This window comes from Podarcis raffonei, chromosome 8 (assembly GCF_027172205.1).
Source record: "Podarcis raffonei isolate rPodRaf1 chromosome 8, rPodRaf1.pri, whole genome shotgun sequence".
Lineage (NCBI taxonomy): Eukaryota > Metazoa > Chordata > Lepidosauria > Squamata > Lacertidae > Podarcis > Podarcis raffonei.
The window spans coordinates 50,477,065-50,503,702 of NC_070609.1; the positions used below are offsets into that span (position 1 = coordinate 50,477,065).

Consider the following 26,638-nt stretch of genomic DNA (forward strand, 5'->3'; position numbering starts at 1 on the left):
GAATGAGAGAAGGAAAGGAGAGAAACAAAATCACCCTCAAGGTGAGCGAGAGAAAGTCATATTGTCAGGCTACCCTGTTTCCTTCCCAGTGGGTCATTACAAGTACTGAAACTTGAAAAACTGGTGCCTGGCCTTCCTTTTTTCCTCCTCCCTCCTCATCAGTTTTTCCTTGCAAGTAATGCATTTCAGATTGGTTGTCTTACTACTAATCTTTGTAAACAGCTCTGGGAGGCTTTTTGGCTAATAAGTTGGGTAAAAAGAGGTTATGAATAATTTTGAGTTTCTGCCAGAATTGGTGATTCCAATAAGAACCACAGCGAGATTCAAGATGGAATTATTTCACCCCCACCCCCAACGACAGCATCTCTATATGCAGAGTTTATGCAAATTATGTGCACATTACAACCTATAAGTCAGCTATACTTCTCCAGCTCATGATTCACTACCACACTGCCTGCCCCTGCAGTTAGTGCAATGTGAACCAGCAACGCTCAAGCCACAAAAATCAACTGCAAAAAGAATTCATTAGGGCTGAAAAGCAGGAAGATCTTATTCACTCCAAGGATAGGACCAGCATCTCTTTTTCCTTTCCTCCCCAGCAGAGAACACTTAGTGGGCAGCACAGTCACGTGGTTCTGCCAGGACAGTAATGGAGTGAGCGCAAGTGCTCCGCTATTTAGAAGGGATGGGTAATTGCAGCCCTGTCAGTTCCAAGAGCACCTTGCTGTAAAAGCCACTTTGGTGAAGGTGGAGCCAACAACACCCGTTTCCTCTCTCCTTAATGCTCCATTTTGTAAACAGGATTTGTTTCAGGGAAAGCAGATGGTACACTCCGGCTCCTTGTGAGAAAACCTGCCCAACCTTTCCAACTGATCCGCCAAGGCTCTTTTGCTCCACTGCCAATGCAACCTCATGTGCCTCTCTGCAGCTACTCCTGGTGGCTGCTAGAATCCCAGGCTCACCTGCCAATTCATAGGGAAGAGGCAGGCATGGAAATATGCTTACCAAACAGCTGCCACAGACTCTCAGTTCACACCCTGCCTTTCAGTGGCCTCAGGTGAGGGCAAAAGGCAGGCGGTAGGATATCTTAACCCCTTTAATGGAGCATGGATTTAATTTTAGGGATAAGTGAAACCTATCTTGAATAGCTTCTGGCTACACAAACATGCCAAGTTCCTTAGGAACATGGAAAGCTGCCTTTTCCCAGCCCAGAATATTTCTCTGCCTAGTCTACATATCATCTGCTCTGACCGACAGTGACTCTCCAGGGTGTCAGGCAGAGTCTTTCCCATCACCTATGGCCTGATCCTGGAGATGCAAGGACTGAACCGGGGACCTGGCGCTTGCATACTGCATCATCTGCTGCTGAGCTACAACCCTTCCCCTTCGCCACCAAAAGGGCTCCCAGCTCTGACATTAAGATGATTGCTACCAAGGAGACAGTCTTCGTGATTATACTCTTCATCAAAAACACCCTCAGGGCTGAAAGCGGGAGGGTGGGGGGAGCATTCAGAGCACCATTATAACTCCAAGCATGTTGCTTTCAGGGGCCTTCTCTGCAAAGAGCCTCCTGCCCGCATCCCCTAAAACTGCAGATCCCCTCTCTGTCTCCTCAGGGTCTTGAAACCAGCTTGCAGCATGCAAGTCTGGGGCCACTTGGCTGGAAGGAGGTCGAGACCTCTTGCACGGCTCTAATTAAGGTTGAGGGGGCTTGCAAAGAAGAACCAACTGGAGGGGAGGCGTTGTTCCACAGGTCAGATATGCCCCCGCTTTCTACTTAATGGCATTCAGAATCTACCACCTGAGACAGCTCCCTCACTTTTCACCCCACAGGAGAGCTGTCTTTGTCTGCAGCCATTAAAAATCCAGTTCTGTTGGTTTTAGTTCATTTTACCTGCTTGTCAGAGAGCTGTACAGCTGCAGTGCTGTCAGGATAAAGCATTTTGATCCAACTTGCTTCTTTCACACTTTCATTCTGAGCTTCCCAGAAGCCTTGTTATTAAAAGCATAGATGCTGTCTGTCAACTTCAGGACCAGCCCAAGACATTTTGCTGCCTGAGGCAAAAGATAAGATGCCACCCTCATCTCCTGCTTTCCAAGTCCAGAAGCAGACCCGGCTGGCAGCCAGATTTTAGTTCAGCACTGGCAGTGGGACACCATGGTCTACCACAGAGCAGGCAGTGTGTAGTACACAAAGCCCCAGCCCCTTGTGCGGCTCCCTGCATCCCAGCACCAGCTGCCTGAGATGCCCGCCTTCCTCTGCCTCATGGTATGGCAGGCCCTGGCCAGCCTGGCTTTGTATGCTGCTGCTGAACAATTCTGTGATGCTCAAAAGCTTGCATTCTTTCCCACAGAGAAAGGACAAGGCAGTTCAAAGGGATGCTGTGCTTGAGCACTTTACCTCGCTCTCTTGTGAGGCTGGTGTTCACCTCAAGAACACCACTTGTGTTTCCGATCACATGCATGCCTTACCTTATTGGATACTTTTCCCCAGGGTCCTTTCCCAAGTGAAAAAGAAGTGGAAGCTTGGAGTGCTCCTCTTGGTCATGGGTCGTTACTCCAGAAACATTTTGGCCGGGGCAGAAATCAATGCCCTGCAAGAGAAAGAGGAACGCCATTCACTAAAGATCAACAACAAAAGCACATGAGCTGTAGGTGGCCAGGGATCTTGAATTCTCATCAGTTTACATTAAGAAAGAAACTTTCAAGTCCTAGTGATTTAACAGAAAAACCTGGAAACAAATGTATACAGGGCCCCAGATTCATAGGGTTGTCAAATGTTGCTATGTTAATTCCAATGGATTTCAAAGTGGCTCAGTGAAATCATGTTTCCACAGTGCTGATTCATTACCAGAATCTCCTCTCCACACCCACACACGTTCTCAGGCTGGCTGCCAGGCTGTACTGAGGACAGGAAAAGCTTCCTAATTGTCATTACATTTGTATTACCCCTTTCCTCTACCTGGAAAAGCTTGAGAACAGCATACACAGGCATCCCAGGTGGTCTCCCATCCAGGCAGGGACCAGACTCAGACCTTTTGCAGTTTTGCAAGGTTGCTGCCTCACAAGCCTTTGGACCAAAAGGCCAGTAATTGGTTTCCTAGGAGTTCAATGTCACGCAAGAAAAATGGACCCAAAGAGGCTTGCAAAATGGAATTTGTTTTTCATGCTCAACTGACTGGCACATGTGTGGTTAGGAAGGACCTGCTCACCACCATCCCCAGCCAGTGACACACAACCCTCAAGACATGCTTTCCCCACAACCATGTGCCTTGACCCACTTATTAAAGGCATTCAATAATATCTATCCCCAGGACAGCTTGCTTGCTCCTGCTTCCCAACCACTATGGCTTCCAGGTACACCATCTCCTTACTTTAATTAGTGTACACGTGGCAAACTTCTCCACCATGCAAAGGGTGAAACCATCCCTCACTCTCTCAGTGTAAAGTGCAGAATCATAATCAAAAGATAGACAATACATATTGCTGGCCCCACTCCAGATTCCACAATAGTCAGGTCAGGTTGAAATAGTCAAAACTGCTGCACTCTAGCAGCTGATGACAGTTCTACAGCAAATCCTATACTAATGCACTATCCCAAACTATCACCCAGGGCATATTATACTGCCAACCACAGCATACCCTTCCTTTGCATTAATGCTATAATGTCTCTGGTCTATTCCATAAGCCAAACTTTTATTTGCAACACACACACCATCACTAACAGGGCACTTGCTGGAGTCAAGAGCATGATGCAATGAGCTCTCTTTCTGCACCACACCCCCATGCACCACATCCTTCTAAAACATTAATTATGAAGAGAGGAGTTCATTACAGTTGTGTCTGCTGGATGCTCTGATGGCAGCCTGGATGTTGCTCAGAAAGCTGCATCCTCATGTTCCGGTTGGCTGGCAACTTCCATGTAAAGATGGAAACAAATCCATCTTTGTTGTGTGCAAATGTGCATTTGTAGACTGCTTACACCAATCTGAATCTCAAAGTGGTCTATCATAGAGGGGCATGATCCTGTGCAGCAGGAAGTATCCACCCATCACCCAACATCTCTGGAGGAAGAGTTAACTGCTAGAAATCCCCCTGGACTAGTGTGTGTGTGTTTTAAACCACCCACAGAATGGCTTCATTCACCTTGCCCAACTTCTAACCCAGCACTACAATGGCAGCATTTCCAATTACCAGCATTCTCACACTGACTGAGTTGAACTACCCAGTCTGCAACATCTATTTTCAGCCTGAGTGCATCTTCCCACTAAAGGAGCTGTCAATGGGTCAGTAGGATACTTTTAAATAAATATGGCACAAGATAAGCAAATGAGATGCCAGCTCAATACACATGGGCCCTAGAAGTGTCTCTTTGAATACCAGTCACCAAGTATGTTCTTATTTCTCCTCCTGTAGGTAACAGACCACATTTCTGCCTAGTGGGGGGTGGGGGGAGCTGCAGATGCAAAACCTCCCTTCATTGTGGAGAGCCTAGAAGCAGGAAGAGAGAACACATGGTTACCTAGAAACAGCCTCTCATACATCTACACCGTCCCACCACTAGTTGCCTGAAACTGATGTTTTAGGTAACCGGGGAAGGAAGGAGAATCAGAAGGAGAAGCTTGGGGCGGGGAGGAGAAAAGACGAAGAAGCTGCCCTAGAACTGCCTTGCTTTTCCACCAACCATGTGGCAAAAGCTAAAAAAAGATCATAGGTGGGCAACTTGTAGGCCAAGAAACCAAGAATGGGTCTGCATACAGCAAGAAGAGAAATTGGGACCAAGGTGGCGGAATGGACTGGACCCATTTAGAGGGCAGGCAGAGAATTGCATTTTTGAATGCTCCTCTAGGTACAAGACAAAATAAACCCCAAAGCAAATAGAATACTAGTGAAGCAGGAAGAGAAAAGAGGCAAAAACCTTTTCCCAACGCTCCCTTATTTCCCAGGACTTTCTGCATGCAGAGCAGGTGCTCTGCCGCTGAGCTGTGACCCTGCCCATTTGCAGACAGGAGCTTCCACCCACAGCCTGATATGGCGCTCTCTGCTCTCAGTCTCCTGCATGTGTGGACCAGGCCCTGGTCTTCTTGGCTGGGGACTGCAAGATGACAGCATCCCCTTGAATAACACCCCTCTATTCTATGCCTCCTATAAGGTCGCCAATGGTCACAGCATCTCAGTTGCATCTGGTCAATCTAGGGCTTTCCTCTGTCCCCTTCCATGAGGCTTCTAGCCTGTCCAGGTTCCTTGAAGTCACCCTCCTTGTGAAAAGGACTTACATAATACAGAGGCCAGCATGGCAAAACCCATTTAAAGGGGGGACGGGAGGGGCAGCGGCACAGCTGTACTGTTTGCACATAGAATGAACACTAAGCTGAAAGGCTCTCCACAGACATTGGAGGGGATTTGATTGGCAAACAATTTTCTAAAAATATCCTGTGTGTCTTTAATGGACAGGCTGGTCAGTGGAGCAGTTAATATTCTGCTTTTCAATAAAGTAAGAAAGGTTAGAAGCCCATGAAATCCCATTTACCTGCACAGAGCTATAGATTCCTGAATCAGTGGCTAGAAAAATAAAGAGAGAGAGAGTTGCTTGATAAGCTGCAGCAGGCAGGCCATAATGGATTTTAAATGGATACGGAGGTGATTGACCTTTTCACCTCCTGGTGCTGGAGACCTCCGAGACCAAGCGTGGTTTGCATTTGCGCAAAGTGGAGCATTTCAATACTATTTTAAGAAGAAGACGATGGTGACAACAGCTAATCAAAGCCAAGACGTAACATACAAGTTGTAATTTGGATGCAAATCAAAAAGGCTATTTAATTAAGAGCCTGCTAATTAGTACTGCGCTCCTCTAGTGCAAATGTTTTCGTTTGAGGTAAGAATTCATTCTCTGGGTATTTGCTTCCACGCTGCTCTGTTTACAGAGCACCCTTGGCTTCTCATGTTAAGACAGCCTTAGCATTAACACACTCAGCTGATTGGGGGCTGAAATATATTTCCACGCAACCACGTGCAGGCCCACTACCTCCAGATGTGAGCTGTGAGTGCAGCCACCCAAGGAACAGAATGGTGGTTTGCAACTGCTGCACCAGCACTCAGCTTGGGTTTGGCTTTCATTCCCAATATTAGGGCAGACCTCCCAGCTCGGACCAGCAGGCAGTTCTCTTGTGCCAGCTGTGTCCCCTGTGACTGCTGCCACTTCCTTTTCATAGAATCATAGAGTTGGAAGGGACCCCAGGGATCATCTAGTCCAACCCCCTCCATTGCAGGAATCAAAAGGAACAACCACAGAGGAAGCAGGGGCTCCCACAGCGTGCTTCCTCTGCAGTCTCCTCCAACCCTTCTGGCCACCCTGAAGCCCAAGGGTTGCTGTTCCCCACGTTTTCCATGGCATGTTCTGCATTGGTGGCAACCATGGGGAATCTAACTTGCTTTAGTCACTATAAAAACAAAAGAAGGTGGAAGCGGATGTTACTCCAGATTAAGGAGGATACTCAGTTTCCTGTGTATACACACACTAAAGCACAAAAGCCATCTTGTTTTGAAAACTAAAGCCATATGAAACAGTGAGGATTGGGCCAATCAGTCTTCTCTGAGAAGGATCTGAAGTGGCTTCTGGGAGGGATCCAGAAAGGGAACTTGCCTTCAAAAACATGGGCAGAAGTCCCCATTCTGATTTCCCTCCCTACAGTAAGGCCAAAAAACCCACAGCTGATTTTTCCTTCCAGAGATTGTTAAAAACCTACCTACATTTTTGATTTTTGATTACCTATTGATTTTTCTACGCAGACTTAGCCATAGCACACATCCCCAAGTCTACGACAGAACAGTTTGAATCTCTTAAGTATTTAAAGAAGCACCGAGTCGTCTCTGTTGCCCTCCCATCTCCACCCTAGCTTTCGTGGAAGATCAGATGTGTGTCCCTTCTGCCACCTGCCCTATTTCCCAAAAATTTTCTTCCTTCCTCCCCCTCTCCTCTTTCTTCTTCTTCTCCTCCTCCTTCTCTCTCTCTCTCTCTCTCTCTCTCTCTCTCTCTCTCTCACACACACACACACACACACACACACACACACAGAGAGAGAGAGAGAGAGAGAGAGAGAGAGAGGACCTTGGTCACAGTGCTCTATGGCTGCCCTGCCAGTGCATCAATTTCCCAAGCAAATGGGCCACAGATGCTCAGTCGATATAAACATGAGGCAAAACAGCAGGCGGTTGCCAGTTGGCTCCCAGCCAAGCAGTGGAACCACCAACGTGTGCGTACGTGTGTTAACAAACGGCCTTTGGCAATCCATCACCTGGGCACGATCCCAGATCATTCTGGCCTGATGAGCAACTGCGATATCCGTCTGGCTGACACAAGGAGCGTCTCTGTCCTCTTGCGGAGGCTTCCTCATTCCAATGGACAAAGCACAGGAGGAACGGGGGAAAGAGCTACGTACTAGGAAATGAAGTTATGAATGAGGAAGCTGATTGAACCAGGAATCCTCAGCATAACCACACTCTTGGCCCTTCAAGCTCCAGCCATCTTGTGGGAAAACAGGCTATTTCCACCGACCCGGAGGATTCCAGGCAAAAGTCTCTAGAATTAGGATGCAGAGTGAATCACCACCTAGACCCCTCGTTTGAAAATGCTATTACCATGACTTCTTCTCAGCAGCTGTTGCTTCAGCCCTGCTGAACAAAAATCGCTTTTCACATGTTAACTGTCTGGAAGGGACCGGGGGCGGGGGGTGCAAATCAGAAAGTCTCCATCGGCTCTCAAGCAGAAGCGATCGATGGCTAACCCACATGCTCAGAGGACCACAATCAAATGTCATTATTTGTGAGGTTCTACTTGACTTCACACCACACACCCTCCCCCCCTCACAGAAAAGGTGCTATCGATTGCTTCACGTCAGATGAGAAGGGCAATCAGAGAAGATTGCGGGATGAAAAAAACCCTTTGGCATTTTATATTAAAACAATAGGGGTCTTCGTATAAACATGGACACAAAACCTTTTAAAAATACACAGTGGCCTTTATGATAAAAAAATCATTGAAAGCTAACAAGATACGAAGCTGACAGCACCAGGAAGAAGCTGAAGCTATCGGCTAATATGCAATCCACCCAGGGGCTATGAAAAATACATCTTCTTTCAGGGACTGCAACCAGGGCTGTAGCGGGGACAGAAAAAAATGCTTTGTGGAAGGCAAGCAGAGAGGAGACTTCTGCCTTCATGTCTTTCTACGAGGAAAGCGCAAGGGGCAAAAGAATGAGAGTGGAGAACCAGTATGTGAGATGAGGACCAGGGGAGATCTGGATTTTAATCCTCATTCAGCTATGAAGCTCACTGGGTGACCAGGGACTAGTCACTCGCTCTCAGCCTAACCTACCTCACAGGGCTGTTGGGAAAGTAACACCACCTTGAGCTGCTTGAAGGAAATGTGGGATAGAAATGTAACCAACAAGCCTTGAGATCCCAAAGAAACAGACAGCATTTTAATAGTCCAAGGCGGTGGTGGTGTGGAGACCCTGCCCTCCTCTTCTTGAGAACGAGACAAGACTATAGAGAAGGTGGAGAAGAAGGTAGGGACTTCCACCCAATACTGCTGCATCCTAAAGGATGTAGGACCTCCCCTCTGGCCCACAGAATCTGTGCAAGTCTGCTTCAGACTCAACCAATTCCTGCACAGAGTGCTTGTCTGTGCATAACAGTGATGCATGTCTCCATGTGGCCAAACATATTTGTCACAGGGAAGTGCTGTCAACAAATCAGCTGAGCCTCTTTCCAAGAGGAACAGGTGCGTTCAAGGGCCGGGTCCTGACACTTCTAGAGGAAAAGGGTAAGCGAAGTCACAGGCCTTTCATCCTTCCAAACACTTGCCAAGAGCTTGCCGTTCCTGTGGTATCTCAAATGGATTTGCCAGTGCAGCCCAAGGTTCTTTGGTTTGCCTGCATAGGCTTAAAAGAGTTATCTACTGTACTGGCGCAGAAAATAAATGTGTCTCCAAAAATACCACAAATTTCTTTGTTATTTACTAGCATCTCCCTCCCTACACTAAACTTTCCTTTTACTCAGCACAAACCCATTCATCAGTTTCCAAGTGTTATGACAATTTGAAACTACATAGACAAGAACTACTTGTAAATCACAAACAGCTTTTTTACAGCCTCTGGCTGGCAGCTAAGTAAATATTCCTAATGCAACCCTCCCGCACAACTTACAGCTGCAAAGCGACACAGCCAGGTTTTCTTTAGTCATGCGGATTTCCTGTGGAGTGGGTTTATATTTCTTCTTTTGGCACTTTAAGGAAAACAGGTGCTCACTAAATAACATTTATATTCATAAGTAAGTCAGAGAAAAATGCCAAGGTGTTCTAGCTAGAAAACAGATCATGACAAGGAAGGGGAAAACTCAAATTGGAGAACACCAGCCTAGGGCAAGACTAGGTAGTGTATGTGAGAGAGAGAAGTCATATTTTCCCCTCCTCTATTATATACCCAGTAATATAGTCCATTTGGTGTGATGATGCAGGTGAGGGTGACCAGCTAGGATGGACTAAGCACCATCAAAGTTTAAGGAGCAAATGCTGTCTGTGTTTGGGACACTGAGGTTATTGGATCTTAGAACTGAAAACACTAGAAGTTAAGGAATTCAAACAAGACTTGATCTCCAGAGCAAATAAGAGTAGCCAGCATGATTTGCAAGAATGGAGCACCTTAGCTGATGAGCCAAGATGAGCAAAGAGGGGCAAACCATGGACCAGGATCCCCATCCAGAATGAAAGCTCGTATTGAATGGAGCACTTATGAATCTGTAATGTAGAGGAAAATGCTCACAGACATGGAAAGGGACCTGGGTCTTGTGAACTTTATCCACCATTGCTATTACCACAGAATGTGGAACCTTCATGAAACTTATTCATTCATCACGGGCTGGAGGAAAGAGAGCCAAGAACAGACAGCCACTGTCCCTGCCTTAAAAGACCTAAAAATAAGCAAACTGGCTTGTGATGACTGTTTAGATACATCTGATCAAGTGCAGTCCTGTTTAGATAGGTTGAACTCCACTACAACCCCAAGAGGTGCACTCTTTTTGTCGTCACAGCTTTGAATTCACAGCTTTGCAAGTGAAAGCTTTGGGGATGCAGTTCTGGCTCTAAGGAAGCTAATGACAATACTGCATCCCCCTGGGCCAAGCACAGCCAGGCATCTGAATCAAATGGCTGATTATGAGTCACTAAGGAGACCCAACAATTGCCCATGACAAGCTCCAGTGGATCCAATGCAATGCGGGATCAGCTCATGGCTGGAATTCCGGAGTCACTTGCAATTTATGCATTAGGACTCACATTTTTGCAATGAAACCGACATCTGTAATTCCTAACACCCAATTTTGCAAAGAAATCAGCTTTTGTAACTCCTAACACCCAATATCAACAATATTGATACGGAATCTGAAGGCAGTGAAACAAAGATTGTACAACAATTTCACCTTGGGAGCATTTCAAGTATCTGCAAATTGAAAGCATAACATTATTATTATTGTTGTTGTTGTTGTTGTTGTTGTTGTTGTTATTATTATTATTATTATTATTATTATTAAGCTGGCTTGGGTTGTAATTAATGTCTGAGCATGAGAAGAAGAATTTGAACAAATTTCAACCCCAGCTCTCTCTGAGCGTTGTTAATGGCTGTTCTGTCCACTAATTCTGTGCTCCAATTTTACCCACATCAACCACAGACGACATGAGCGGCAGGAAAGCAAATGAATTTTTAATCATCTCTCTGATGTACAGTATAATTGCTGACTTTTATCAACTAGCAGTTAAACAAAGACTTAGAAAGGAATAAACATTCCTTAATTGCACGTCTGCCACTGCTCACAGGAGGATAACCTTGGGAATGAGTAACTGGTCCCCATTATCTCAGCTAAGCACGCACAGAAAGGCAGACATGTAGCAAGAGGCTCAGGTCAAAAATAAATGCTTCTCAACATCAGTTTGTGTGCTAGATACTTAAATCACAGCATAAAAACAATTAAACTTATCCGCGTTCTCATCTTTGCATAAAATATGGGGGTGGGTTGGGTTGCGGCCCTCTCCTGCTTCCAAATGCAACGGTCCTCCCACCATCACAAAAGGCCTATTCTCTCAAGAAAGCTAGGTAAGAAGAGGACATGAAGGAGAGAAACAGAAATCTAAGAATTAAAAATACTATCAGGATTGGCACCAATGCTAAGCTTCATCATTGCACCATCTCCATTGCCAGAGCAGCTTGGCAAGTGCAGCTGGAGGAAGGCTGTGACCAGATGGAAACTGGATGAGAGAGTGGATATGGGAACCTTTCCTGCAGCTACCCCCATTCTCTCTCATAGTAGTTTCGTTTGTCCCCCCCCCCCTTCTAGCAGGTGAAAACAATTTGGTTCAGGTGGGCTTTTCATTCATTTTGGTATTTGAAGCTGATTAACTATTATGTTGCTTCTGGTTTTTTGCATTTAATTTTATTTACATGTTTACTTTTTGATTCTTTTATTGTAGTTTTAATGCTGCCAGCCACCTTGAGCACTGCTTTGGTAAATGTAGACGGGATGGAGGATGGAGGAAAGGAAAGGTGTAGCTAAAATGAGGAGAGCAGCCAATAGAGAGAAAGAGAGAGCGGAGAACAAAGTCACTTCGTGAGAAGCAGCAGAGATCAGATTGCCCTAGAGTTTGATGCATTTTTGAAGGGTGTTCTATAATTTATGGTGTGTATTTGTGGCCCATCAGAGCAAGACAGGGCTTGGTCCTTGGCCTCATCCCACTTCTTTTGGTGTGTTGGATACTAGGACCCCTGGAATCGGGTGCTGGGCAAGGCGTAAGCAGGTTTCAAAAGAACTTATTTCTGTAGTGGTTGAATGACAATGTGCTGGTGATCAGAAGGGTGTCAGTAGCAAACATCCACTGGGGTCTGGGAAGCCTGGCAACATCTAACAGTGGAGGCAGGAGGGGAGGGTCTCCTTATGCCAGCACAAGAAGCTCAGCACCCTGACCAGCTGCCTCTGTGCAGCAGAGCACAGAATTGGAAGCAAGCTACATTTTATTCATCCGTAGAAAGATGATCCACTCCTCCGCACTGCACGATCAAAGCTGCTGCCTGCAATATTTCTTCTGCTCAAAATTATTCTCTCCCGCTCTTAACTAAAGTCTAAACTCTGGGGCATTTGACAACTGGCAATGCCAAAAGTCTGGCAGGCTGATTATACCCTTCAAAGTGAGGCAGATTTATGCCGCTGTGGCTATTGGTGGTTCTGACAAGGGTGGCGGCGGCAATTTCTGAGATTATGGTTATTATCATTTTACATAGTTACACTTTACATGCTGTTTCTTAACAGGGCACGCCAAGCCTCTCTAAATCACCCTCCAAGCCTCTGGTTCTTCCTTTACCCTCTCCTTGATGCTGCCCAGCACTTTCCTCTGATGCTCCCAGAGGCTGCTGGTGCCCAGCTCCACCTGCTGTGCTTCCGAAGGATGCTGTGCAGGCATATGCTCCACCAGAAGGAACATGACAGCAGCCAGGACTAGACAGAGACAGTCACAAAGAGCAGCAGGCACATGCACAGGTGATGGCCTCCTGAGCACCACTGTGGAAGGTGGGCTAGCCTGATCTGTACCCCCTTAACATATCCCCAAAACCATGGCTTGCATTAAACAAAAATGAAGATGGAGCAAAAGTTGACATTTTGATGATCTGAGTTTCTCTTCTGGGAGTGATGGGTGTATTTCTATGGGAGGAGGAAGACAAGCATGCAGGAGGGAAGGAGGGAGAGAGGATTTTCAATTACCTGGCTGAATTGCTCCCAGGAATTGCTCCAGGTCCAGTAATGGGCCTTATAAGGCCCAACCCGTATTGCCATCATCTCGTTGCCACGGTAATAAAATATTGGCCTGATGGAGAGAGGGAAGGACAACAAGAGAGATGTACAGCCGCATGAGAAATGTAACGTGTCCAAACAAGCGGCTTCCCTCGCTTTTGGCAGCCACACAGATAAGGGAGACAAACACTTTAATGGAGCCTGGCTGGCAACTCAGCTATCACTCAGGAGCAGGTTGCCTTCTAATAGCCTCCACCGCAAGGTTTTCAATTAGCATTTTTTAAAGCGTCCATCAAGGCGAGAGTCTGAGTTTGCGTAAGCAAGAATGAAATGTTATGCAAGTCATCTTGCTGGCAATTGTTAATCCTTGAACTACCAGACTATGTAATTTCACACACAGAGCCTGATGGCTTAAAATACTCCAAAAGAGGGGGCACCTGTGTGATGGGAGCTGCAAAGGGTACAGGAAGCCAAAGTCTTCAGCGTACGGCCCTGGAAAGCCAGACTGTACAAGTGTGCTGTGAATACTGGCAAACCAGTCACAGAAAGGGGAATTTTGAGCAGAACGGACAAATAATTATCTTGATATCTGCCATGTGAGGGACATCCTGTGCCCTACACCACCTTGAAACTACATTAGGGCGGGTGACAAAAATGTAGAGGAAAGGGATTTTTAAACACTGTCTGTGCTATGCTTGCATGCAAAAGATGTAAGAGAAAATTCCCCCACCCAGATGTTTTCAGCGCACACAATGTGGATCAGCTGTTATTTTAAAGGAGGTTCATACTGGACCAGTACGCAGTCTATTAGCAATGAAGAAAATTCAGTGGGGAGGTCTGCATTAATTCACATTTTCAGGATGATTTCTAGAAAATAGCGGAAGGATCTGGTATAGTTTTTGCCCTTTACCTCATGTCCTGCCACTGACTCTCTCTATCCAGTATTCTTATTACTTATATATGAACATTTGTTCCTAATTAGAGAGGACAAATATAATCGACATTGTATTATGGGTGTATATGTGAAGCTGCCTTATATCAGTCAAAATCACTGTAAATTGCCCTGTGATCTTCGGATGAAGGGCGGTATAGAAAAATTAATTAATTAATTAATTAATTATAATAAATCAGAGCACTGGTCCATCAAACCCAGTACTGCATACCACGCTGACTGGCAGTGGCTCTCCAGGGTTTTAGACAGTTCTCTCAGTCCTACTTGGAGATGCTGAAGATTGAACCTAGGACTTTCTGCATGCAATATGTGCTCTGCCAGGGAGCTAGAGTCAGTACAATAGCATTACTTTAAAACACCCAATCCAGCAGCCAAAATACCCGACCCATTCTAAAAATAAGAGGCTCTAAAAATATCCAACTTTTTCTGCTCCACACCAGTAATTGGAGGAGTCAAGGGATGGAAAGCCGCGAGTGTGATGTTCATAACTCACCTGTCAATTAACTTGCCTTGCAGGATGACAGGCGAAAGGTCGATTCCGTCGATCTGTCTGTCACTGGGAGGCTGCAGTCCTGCCAATGCGAGGCTGGTGGTGAAGAGATCCATCACGCTTGCCAGCTGATGACTCACCTGTCATTGACAAGACAAGAGCATTTGCAAAACAATCAAAGCTAGCAGACCCTGAGTTGAGGGAGCTTCTGCTTCCAATGATGAGGTCTTAAGAATAGTCTCATCACCTTCCAAGATATGCAGTTCAGGGTTTGATTCTGGATTCTACTCCAGGCAGTTGGGTAAAAAGCTTGTGTTTAGGAAGCTTTTTCTCAGTTATCACCTACAATGGAAGCAGCTTACCAGGGTTTCAAACCAAGTCTTTCCAGCCCCTACCTAGAAGTACTGAGGAAGCAGCCTGGAATCTTTTGCATGCAAAGTATATGCTCTAAAACTGAGCAATGGCCCTTCCCTGGAGAGAAACTAAGAATCCTCATGATTCTGAAGGAATTATTAAAATAGGATCAGCGGAAGCTGCCTTTTATCAGATTCAACAGTGACTGATAACAACTTTCTGGGATTTCAGACGGGTCTGTTTCCCTATCCTACATGGAGATGCCAGTAATTGAACCCAGAGCCTTCTGCATGCAATACATGTATTCTAACCTACAGCCATGTAGTACCAGCATTATTTCATTTTTACAGCTAAAATTTTGTTTTACAGCTAAATTTTTATTCTGTGAACCACCCTGAGACCTCTGGGTATAGGGGGCAGTGTGTGTGTGTATATATATATATATATATATATATTATAATAATAATAATAAACCAAGTACCAAGCTACGTGGCCCAAGTGTCTTTGAGGGAGGGAGTCTCATCCCACCTCTTGTCCTCTGTACTTGTTCTTTGAACTCTTAGACCCAAAGAAGCCTGGTGCCAGGCCTACCAGCAGAGGTTTGCTAAGATACCTAAAGGAAGCTGCGGAAGCAATAAAGTTGCACACTCACCAGTTTCAGAGCAGCATGCGATTTGGAATTTTTGGACACATTCTCATGATTGAGATGATATATAAGTTTAAAATAATACAGGTAAGTGATGAAGTGTAGTATGGTGGTGGGGCTTTTCAGGGCGATGAGAAAAGGATACTTCTGTACAATATGGTAGTAGTTGGAACCTGCATATTGTTTTTATGGATTCATGTTTGCAGTTATATATTTCAAAAAATAAATTTTAAAAGACCCTTTCAGAGCAGCTATCAAGGTCGAAGGCTTTTGGAAGCAGCTGCTGAGCCCAACAGGAGCAGCATTTCTCCAAGCTGGGCTCCTGTGAACCACGTGATGCTGTAAATTCTCCAAGCTGTGTTTGGGCTGGAAGGGCAGCGGCAGGGGGAAGAGGTGAATGGTTTAAGGTCACTTTTTTAACAGAACATTGTGGGTAAACTCAAAGAGCCTTTGATTTCTGTCCTGAATCAATAGACTGGCCAGTAGGGAGCTGCCAGCGACTTCCTTGTACCTGCCCCTCGCTATTAAACAGAGCCCGGAGTGCAGGCAGCTCACTTTAAATGGCCAATTACATCCGTGGTCTTGCACGGTGTTCTCTCTGCGTAAAGGGGAAGAAAACTTCTTAAAAGAAATTAAACGTCAGTGTTACAGCCACTTGGTTTTATCTGTAGCACCACATTAAAGAGAAGAACCGGAGGGGGGGGAAGTGGGGCAGGGAGGAGGTTACGATTTTTATATAAACTTTGAAGTATTTTCAGAGGAGAAATAAGGTTGGGGGGGATTTAGTATTTTCTTGCGTTGACAGCACGCTTTCATTTTGCTTGCAATTCCTGTAACAAATGGGGGGGGGGGAGGAAGGATATTCTAGAGAGTAACAGCCCAATGAAAAATAAATAATGAAAAACAGAGGAGCAAGATCAGATATTTCCAGTATCAGCAAGGAACAGCCGGTATTCCGCAAGTAAAGAAGAGGTTGTGTTTTTTTTAATAAAAATGTTATATATATATATATATATATATATATATATATATTTATAAACTCTCGGCATACACAGAATGTCTTTAAGAAAATGAAATCCTTTTTGCTCTGGGCCACATTGCGAGAAGAAATAGCCAGCGCCAGCGTTATCAGTGCTTTCAAGCTCTAACTCTGAATCAAAGGCGACAATTAATAAAGTTGCCCCCGCCAGGAATGGAAAGGGGGAAAGCTAAATATTTGAAACTGGGTGAACAAATGTCAGGGTGTTTTTAAATAAAATCCTTTTACATTTATCACAGCAAGCAGACCTGATATCCCTGTCTAATTCAATTTCAATTTGTGCCCTGTGGGAGATAGTGAAGAAAAGGTTGCACTGCTGTCTTTGGGCTGATATGTTCTTTTCTCCTTCAGGGAGCAGAACCGGGGAGGTGGGAAGAGGGGAGCGCGCGGGGGGGGGGGGGGAGAGAAAGGAAAGGAAAGGAGGGGGCACAGAGCAAACAGAGGATTCAAAGAACAGCAGAATACAGATTCCTGCCAGCAGGATGCTTCTAGAAGGCAGAGGCAGCATGGGAAAATGTTTAAAGTTTGTTTTCGCTGGTTATGAATCCACCTGGAAAATTCAGCCAAGACTTTTGGGTAGTGGGGAGAGCAAGAAATCCAGAAAGAGTGCTTGTTTATGTTCCACAACCTAAAACAGTATGGGCAAAAAAACCTATGAAAACTGACACTATGAAAACTTAGTAAGGAGGACGCTTCTGGTTCAGAAAACTCTCCTCCAGAACTAACCCAAAAAACCCCCAAATCACCTACTATTCTCTCATTCCAGTTCTGCTGTACCATGTTCCTTTATTCTTATATTTAACACACTTTCTTCAGTTTGACTAATGTATGTATACTTAGTACATTCCCCATGTCCACTCTGTTTGCACACTCAAGAATCTTGACATGCATATTGACCTTCTGAGAACTTCTGCTTTCATTTGAAGCAGTTTCTAGCCCTCATGTTTGAGAGTATAATGAGGAATGTCTGTAGAAAGCTTAAAAATGCCATCTTGAGACAAGATTACGATAGTTCTCACACGGCAGGGCAGCTAATGCCTTTTCATACCCAAGCTATTTACCCCCTCTTCTATTGTTTTTCAATGTGCTAGTAGTTGCCAGAATATTCCAAATCCTGCAAAAATAAATATATCCAGATTTGCAGTCTGCATCACACAGTACATAATTTAAAAGGCATATATCAATTGAGCTTCCTTCGGTACAATGAACACACAGCTCCATCTTTAACAGACACATGTGCTGCTTCTGCTGCTGTTGTTGTTTAAAAATGGTTTATGAAGCTCCACAGCTGGAGAGGAGGCAGGCTTGTTTGTCTGTGAATATCAGAGTTCGTCATGTAACAAAAAATATCTGCTCACAAACCATTCATTTGGGCAAAAAAGAGTTCATGTCAAAGGCTGCAATCCAAGACAGAGACAGGAGTACTTAAACCCACTGGTCTCTGGGGACTAAGTGTACCTAAAATGATGTTGGAATGTAGCATTTCCTATGAAGCCTTTGACACAGCCCCCTTCCCTTCTTCTATTGCCATTTTTGTGTCAATTGGTTCCCTCCAGTTATTTCGGATTACAACTCCCATCAGCTCCATCCAACATGACAAGGGCTGATGGAAGCCATGGTCCAAATCATATGGAGGGCACAAGGTTGGCAAAGGCTCTTGACAGTCCTTAGGAACAGGTGCCTGTTCTCTCCTCATTCTTTGTAAACTGCCATGTAGGTGGGTAGCTCGGTATCAAATTAAAGACAGCCAAAAGAAACAAAAACAGATCAGCTTCTGTAATACAACAATGGCGGAATACAAGGTTAACTGAGGATTTTTTCTGTTGCAATACATTCCTCTGGGAAGGAGCTTTTGCCCTCTCTTCAAAAAGAGGAAACTCCAGCCACGTAAACAACTTCCACTCATGCCTGTATTGATTCCTAGATTTCCAGAGGAGTAGCTGCCTTAGTCTCCTGCAGCAGCAACAACAAAGGGTCTTGTAACACCTGAAACATCTAACAATTCTTTTCTGGCATTAAGCTTTCATGGGCTGCAGTCCACTTCATGATGCATGAGGTGTTATCTACGGATGTCCTAGAGATATTTCTGGCATTGATTATGAAGATAGGCTGTGAGCTACTTCAGCAACACAGTAAAGTAAGGAGTGAATTAAGCAATGCAGATATGCAATGAAAATCTGTAAATATGTCCCATTGAAATCCTTTTTTTGGAGGGGGAGCAGATAGAAGAGGTCAGGCAACAAACTTTGAAAAGAGAAAGAATGAAGAAAGAACTAGAAAAGCAGGAAAAGAACTATGCAGATCAGCAGAACTTTAGGACATGATGCCAGAGCAGATAGGCAGAAACAAAAAGCAGCTCTTTTCACCTGCGGCAGGGAGACTGTGGGGCTTCAGAGCATAAGAGGTCTTGAAAGTAAGGAGGAAACAGCCATTAACATCTATTGTGCTGTATTTCTCTATAAAATAAGAGCTGCCACCACATTCTCATGCTGGCACATGGGGCAGAGGCTTTATCTCTAAAGGTGTGCAATCCCAACAAAGGAAGCCAACTCCCCAGGAGAACCCTTATAGGATGGTGGGTAGGAGGCACCAAGGGACGGTAGAGGGGCTCAGATGGGGCCTGCTGGCTGAGGATCAGAAGTATGTTGTGTGCAACATTCAAGACCACTGACCTTTGCTTGCAAAGAGTTCACCTACACAAACACCTCTGAATAGAGATCAAAAGTGTTATGTTCAACATTTTAAAGAGGACGACATATGATTGTGTGCAATACACATTAACAGTGACAAACCTGAAATCATCTCTCCACTTCATTCACTGGGTTTAAGATATCTGGAAGCATCCTTCCCAGTCAGTCAATGACATGGAGCACAAATCAACATTGAGCCAAACCATGACTTAATGCAATCAAGCAAACATGATGATCACAGGGAAGAGCATGTTATGGGCGAACCTGGGCTCATCGTTTGTCTCACTCCAAACCACAAGGTGTGGCCAATGTTTGCTATTGGTTTACCCCTTGTGGTTTGTCAGGGGGACAAGCCAGGATTCAGACTTAACACTAAGCTAAACCATAATGTAGCCCCAGGCAGCACAGCAGCAACAGGACCAAGGGAGGAATGCAGCAGCCAAGATCTTCACTCTGGGAACATGCACAATTGCTCATACCCACTAAGCCATGGTATGTGGTTTAGCGTTTTGTGCAAGCTGGGCCAATGTATCATTAATACAGTGCCTTCTTCTCAATTTAATTAAAAAGCCTTGAAAGGAGATGTAGATTAGAAACTAAAAGTTTTCTTCGTCCAAGAGCACAAAGGATTCATAAAAGTCCAGTTTCTGAATAGCTTTCTCTCTCTTTGGAATGAAGATATCCACAAAAGAAAGAAAACACCCATTATTTACTTAGAAACCTGTTTCCTGCAGGCTTTGATTGTTTGATCATTAATGAGGACCAAGATGGTTTCTTTCACACACCATTGTTGCCACCCGAGGAGAGCTACCTGCTGGTTACCATAGAGCTCAGAATCACTTCAGATTTAAGCAGAGAAACAGCCACATCCTAGTACACAGACCTCCCTCAGTGCAACAGTCACCTAAAAAATCCCAATCCACTTTTGCCTACTTCTTGGATGCTTTAGGACAACATGCGATGGCTGCTTCCCTAACATGAGATCTGCTAATTTAGTATATCAGTTATAAACCCATCAATGTGCAGATACAAAAGGATTCTGTTCCAAAGGGCTCACAATTAAAGCTAAGTCAAGCTAGGGAGGAGGAGTGAGCACACATACTCCACTTTAAACATATGCCCTGAATATTGTGCATGCACTTGTTTACAGGTAACAGTGTTGGCCCTATAGAAGCAAGGCAGAAATCTGGAAGACAATTAGGGATGCTTAGGTGCATACCTCTCATGGCAATGGCCTGGGTGGGTACCAGCAACTGTACTTTACAAAGGCAGTTCATAGTGCCATAGGTAAACCACTGCCGTACAGCTTTAGTCCTCCCAGTCTCCCCACCCCTTACCCCTCCAATATGGGGGATAATAAAAGAGACTTCCTATGTAGGGTTACTATAAGGATTATGCATCTGAAGTAATGCATGTGAAGTGCTTTGAACTCCTGACTAATGTTAAATATTACTACTGTATTGTTATTTGCTTCATAGAAGGCTAAATATAAAATTAGGTAACTTTGCTCCAACAGCAGATTATCATGACTGGTGTTCCAACATTTTGCTTTGCCTTCCTACAATCTGTTAGGAAGAACTGAAGTTGTTTGTTCTAACCTTCTAGAGATACAAGGTTCTATCTAGAGATAGAACATACTGAAACAGGCTGAACTGCCACTAAAAATGTCTAGGCAGGATTGGAGAAAGGTCATTCTAACGATAAGGGTGGTGGAAGATCAACTGAGTTACCCTGATGATTATTCTAGCTGCCTAGGAACATACAAAACTGCCTTATATTGACTCAGACCATTGGTTCATCTGGCTCAGTGTTGTCTGCACTGCCTGGCAGTGATCCTCTATGGATTCAAAAGGGTGCAAGAAGCACACAAAGCAGGAGGCCACACAGTGCAGGAGAATGCCCATCTACAGGCCAGAGGATTGCAGTTCTCACAAAGGGGGTGCAACCAGGGACAGCCAGACTGGAGGCAAGGGCTCAAAAGGCCTCCGTCTACCTCTAGCCTTGTGGGAGAAAATGGCTCACTCCATAGTGCTGCAACACCAGATCTTACTGCCGTGCCTGGAAGGCTCTTCTGCAAGATGAGAACAGGTCTCTCTGACTAAAAGCCCACTAGAATTCATTAAAAAGAAAGAGACACCTTCAGAACAGACTGTAACAAAGTCATTAAATAACTCCAGACTCTCACCTGCCCAGCAGGTACATGTTCTGGCCACCAGGCAATTGCTGGCTCTCTCATGCCACCTTCAAAGGTAGTTTGCTTGCCACATAGGAAAGGGCCATTGCTACCAGCTAGAGAAAGAGAAAACAGTAATTCTAAAAGAGCTCTGGAGAGGTATGACTCAAAGGTGAAATAAGCAAAACTAAAGGGTAAAACAAACCTATTCCCCAAGGACACCACCAACAAATTTTGTTCAAGTCCTTTGAACAATGTCAATCAACATCATAGTCTACATAGCATATTAACCCTTCCATCCTGGAATTTGCAGTAGCATACTGACCTGTGACATTGGTGTGACATCACTGAAATATCATAATGACAACATATACTTGATGTTCGTTTATTTCTTGACATTGCATTTGTGTAGCTTTTAGAAAACAAGCTTTAAGTCTCAGTTGAAGATGGTTTTTTAGCCTACAAACTACCATACAAACCTTAAAGCATTCATCCTCTTAAGTGTTCCAGAAGATTAGGCTCTTAATTATTATTATTGTTATTATTATTAACATTTTTATGAGTAGGGAAGGAGGCTGAGAAACAGTGATTTGCTGAAGGCTATAGACAGAATGAGACCTCAGTTTCCATACAGTGGGTTGGTTAACCAATATCAAGAGTAATTTCCAAAGTATATATTGTTTACTTCAGTCTCTTTGCATCACCATTAATTGTAATTTGAATAGAGGAGAAACAAGGTGATTAGTAGCAGACAAATTTTCCTGTCTCTCTATACTAAAGATCACAACTGCAAACAGACATAATGTTCTAAATCAGCAGCCAGTTAGCAGAAGCCATTGCTGCTCAGCTGAAAGTCAGGAGTTGCAGGAGGTCATAAAAAGAGCCAATAACTTGACTGGGATTAGAACTCGTGGCAATTCCTTCTGATCTGTATGCTCCTGAAATCAACCTCAGAGTTGCCTCTGAGACTGCGGGGATGGGATGTGTGAACAAATTACAGGGGGCAAGTGATTAATTCACAGTGACTGTGCCCAAGGGAACTGAAAACCAAAAAGTTGTGAAATGGAGCAAACCTGCAAATGCAAGGGAATTGTCATCTTAACAGCTTTTCAGAGTTCAGTAGACATGCTTGTAAGATCCTCTGCATTTATTGAGACACAGTAAGGAGAATTTACAGATCTGGGGCTTAATAAGTTGGTTCAGATGTCAGCCGGCCACATTTTACCTGTTAGATCTTAGGAATGGACCAGTTAGATCTTAGGAACGCACTAGGTGAAATGTGGAAGTCTCAAATTCTCTATTCCTAACTTGATAAGCTCTGTACGAGGAAGACCAACCTTGATCAGGACCGGAAACAAGGGCAGCACCGTTGTCAGATGTGAAAAATACGAAGGTGTTGTTGCTTATGCCCAGCTTTTGAAGGCGACTCAGTATTTTCCCAATGCTGTCGTCAATTTCTCGCACTGCATCACCATACCTGAGAGGCAGGGAGAGCAAATTACAAGCCTGTCAAGTGGGGTGTGTGTGTGTTTGTGTTTAGGACTTGTAGATTCTGTAATATGCAATGGTAATATTTATTTATCTGTAAATAGTTTCCAACACACTGCTCTTAAAGCTGCTTACAACAAAATAATAAACACATTAAAAAACAACCCCCCTTTTTAAATCAACCAGTTCCAAAAATAGCAAGGGTTCAGTAAAAGTGTTTCATTTACAAAATAAATTTTATAACAGACTGCTAAGGGCTGAGGATACTGGTACTGATAAGGAAGATGTCACTCTTTATTGGTTTTAGGCAGCTATTACTCATCTATTTGCTAATTGTTTACAACAGCTTATGAGCTCCCTGCTTACAGGATTCCCATTTGGGCACCTGGCTGGACACTGTGAGAACAAGATGCTGGACTAGATGGGCTTTTGGTCTATTCCAGCGGGGCCCTTCTTCTTAAAGGTCTTAATACCAAGCTTTTAGTATTTCTTTTAGGTACTGTAGATATTAAGTATTCAATGGTTTTAATGTGTTGACTTTATGTAGTCAGTATAAAAGTTAGCACATTATATTGGATTATATTGTTTGTAAGCCACCCTGGAACGTTTCTTAATGAAGGGCAGTATAAAAATGTCTTAAATAATTGGAAAAGGAAATGAGTTATTCTGCATATTTGTTTGGGCAACAAATGTTTATTTCCAGTTCTTCAAATATGGAGTCTTTTTGGGACCTTAAATATGTAAAAGCACATGCATGTTTACTCAGAAGTGAGTCTTACTGTGTTCAAGCGGCCTTACTCTCAGGTAAGTGTGAACAGGATTGGATTTTTTTCCACCCTGACCTTGTAGTAAGCTCTGTTGAATGAACTGGGATTGAATTCCAGGTAATATGCACTATTATTCTACCAAAAGCTTGAATAGGTCAGAGTCCATGCTGTCAAGATGCATGAGTCATTCAGGTCGATTTTAAGATACCATAAACCTCTTTGTTTTTGCTTTAACAAGACGGCTACCCACCAGGAATTTACAAATCTTAGTTATGTTTGGGGAGGGGTATGTTGGTTGTTAGAGCAAAGCTCTTAACTGTTTTTAAAAGTTTTATTTGTTCATAATTAACACATTAATTATTAGGTATTGTTTTTATATATAGCTCTTAGTTATATTCAAGTGGTCACTCAGTATCACCAAGAGAACTTTCAGATGTGCTCCCAGAGAAGCTAAAAATCCAACAGCAAGATCCACCCAATCTCACAAGGGAAGCTGCTGATCACCACAAAGCTGGCTCCCTTCTTTCTGATTTGGGGGCCTTTTGAAAGCCCCACTCCATTTCAGCTGGTCATCTTCACTCAGCACAGAATGTCCTCAAAGCAAAACTGGAATGGATGGTGAGGAGAAGAGGAACCACAGAGGAAGCGTGTGTGTGGACAAGCACACACACAGAGTACTTGAAAGTTGCAAAGGAAATCTTAGTGCAAAGGATGGGGGGGGGAGTCTTCCAAATTTCTTAATCTCTGATGCTGGACACGTGTCCTTGACTAAGCCCTGGTGATTCCTGGCTAAAATTAACCTCTATAAACAAAATTGGAGAGAGGAGGGAAGACACCATCCACTAAAAACACCGTATTTACTCGAGTCTAATGAACCATCAATTTTCAGAACCTTGAAACAAAACAAAAAAACCTTATTTGCTGGCAAATGTAAATGTGCCATAGAATCTAATGCGCACCTTAATTTTCGCAATGTAATTTGGCCAAAAAAGGTGAGCATTAGATTTGAATAAATACAGTATTCAGAAAGCAAAGTTACCAATCTACTGTTTAAAAAAACAAAAAAATAAAATGTGGCCATTTTAAACGTTTATTTTTGGTTTTGCTTCGGGGTCAGTTGTCAGAAAATGAGAGTCTAACACTTCCCTCCAGGTTTTTTTTGGGCTGTACACCTTTGATATGACAGCTTTTATGCTTGGCTCCCTGGCTAGATAACCCTCAGATCAGCTTTGGTCTTGCCTCCAGACTGTACCCAGGTACCAGAATCTTTGATCTCAATCAATAGTTGTCAACCTATTTGCTTTGGATGCAACACTTTTATTTCAGATTGCAAGAGAGTCTTCAACCGAGGATAAACACTCTCAAAGCACCTGCTGCTCTTTAATGCTCATAACAAACGTACTTTTAAACTTGTAAGTTGTGCTCTCTATTGTCAACCACCACTGTTCTTGGTTTTCTTCTAGTGCTTTTCTTCTAGTGCCAAAAAAAGGAAGGGAGGAGGAAATGATACTTCAGCTCAAAAAGCGACTTACAGTCCTCGTTGGCTAGTGCCCAAGAACTCCCTGGAGGCATACACAGGCGCGTGAGTAGCATCGATTGCCCAATACAGAAAGAACGGCTGTTGGCTGGCATGCTGTGTGCTAATGAAATCAAGGGCTTCCTGGAAATGACAAGAGAATCAACCTTAAATATGGCCACCCATGCTACATATGTATAAGCAAGCAAGCAGAAAGTGCCTGTGGGTTTTAAAGAACGTTTTATCAGAATACAGAGTACCTGTAAGTACATTTGAGTTAGGTTGGCTTCCCCCGTCTTATGGTCAATTTTTACATCTTCGTAATACCTAGAAAGTTTTAAACAAAAAACAGAAAAAATGTTCCAGATGTTTTACAGGATATGGCAGTGGGGGAATAAGTGCTTTGCTCCCCATCAGTCCCCTGGGAAGATGGCAGCGAGTCACTATGTAATAGGAAACGTTACTCCATGTACGCAAACCATGAATACAATCTCAAATAGCTCTGCTCTGTTTCACTGAGGATTGCTTTTTTGGCTGTTTATCTTATATAGTTTAATCCAGCTTTCCCCAACACTGGGCCCTTCAGATATATAGGAGTACAGCTCCCATCATAGCCAGCACAGCCAATGGTCAGGGGTGGTAGGAGTTAGGAACCCAACAACATGTGGAAGCTGTTGTTCAAAGTATCTGGAGGGTACAAGGCTGGGGAAAACTGCATTAATGTCAGAGTAGATAATGCATAAACAGGACCTTTTCCACCCACTCATAAGCACACTAGACTGGGCAGCACAGCAGACAAAAACACATTTAATGCCACACAGAAAGCAATCAGAGGCACTTCTTAATATCTCTTACCTTTAAACGGAGACATACTATATTTCTGTAGAGGAAAGCGTAACTTAGAAGGGGCCTTCAGAGTGATTTTCTCAGGAGTAACATTGGCTGGTGGATTTCAGCCAAAGCTACAGCAGAAAAGTAAGCCAGTTGGGGGGCTGGTGTTTCCTAACTTCCGAGTGATTAACTCTGCAACCTTGTCATTGTTAATGGAGTTCTCATACATAATTCACTGCATATGGCAGCTCCTCAGGGGGTACTGCAAGCCCGCTCTGTGTGCGTATCAGGTGGTGTTTCCATCACTTCACCTCGGGTGCCTGGTGTGTCTCAGTAAGTGTTGACGTGTGGTGGAATTTCTGGAAAATGCAGCCCTGCAGAGGTCCTTGATCCAGAAGCCTAGAGCCCCCTGGCCTCTTACAGGGGGGAAAAAGGCAAACGCCAGCACGTTATGCTCTGCTGGAAGGAAGGAAGGGCAGCAGAATGGAGCCCTAGGCTTAATAGGAGCCAGAAAAAGAAGAAGAAAAGCAAAAGGCAACAAGGCACAGATGACACAGAAAAGCGGCTACCTGCCAATCATTTCCCAGTCCCTGTAAAAAGGGATGTTAGGCGCTGCCTTGTTATCGTAAGGTCCAAAATGGCAATTAGGGGATCCAAACCACTCATCAAATCCATGCCTCAAGGGATGGAACTCAGGTCTGTGGCCAAGGTGCCTAGAAAAGAGTAAGAAAAAGAAAAGTAAAAGAAAAAACCAGTCAGGGATGCATAAGAGAAGACCAATCACCCTATCAGCACTGCACAAAAAATGCACTGTAACAAAGAAGCTGACAGATGTAATAACCCATGGTTAAGAAGTAG

At 44.1% G+C, this 26,638-nt stretch overlaps 1 protein-coding gene across 5 annotated transcripts in view; it reads right to left on the bottom strand.

The window, feature by feature from the left end:
• GALNS (galactosamine (N-acetyl)-6-sulfatase) overlaps positions 1–26,638 on the bottom strand; it is a 57,589-nt gene that overhangs the window by 10,221 nt on the left and 20,730 nt on the right. For all 5 annotated transcript variants that reach the window (XM_053399981.1, XM_053399985.1, XM_053399982.1 and 2 more), the window contains 8 exons: positions 26,350–26,493; positions 25,210–25,276; positions 24,966–25,093; positions 22,516–22,655; positions 21,191–21,294; positions 14,280–14,416; positions 12,805–12,907; positions 2,473–2,594 (listed from right to left, as the gene is read on the bottom strand). In XM_053399981.1, coding sequence (XP_053255956.1) covers positions 2,473–2,594; positions 12,805–12,907; positions 14,280–14,416; positions 21,191–21,294; positions 22,516–22,655; positions 24,966–25,093; positions 25,210–25,276; positions 26,350–26,493 — 945 coding nt within the window. The remainder of the gene's footprint in view (positions 1–2,472; positions 2,595–12,804; positions 12,908–14,279; positions 14,417–21,190; positions 21,295–22,515; positions 22,656–24,965; positions 25,094–25,209; positions 25,277–26,349; positions 26,494–26,638) is intronic.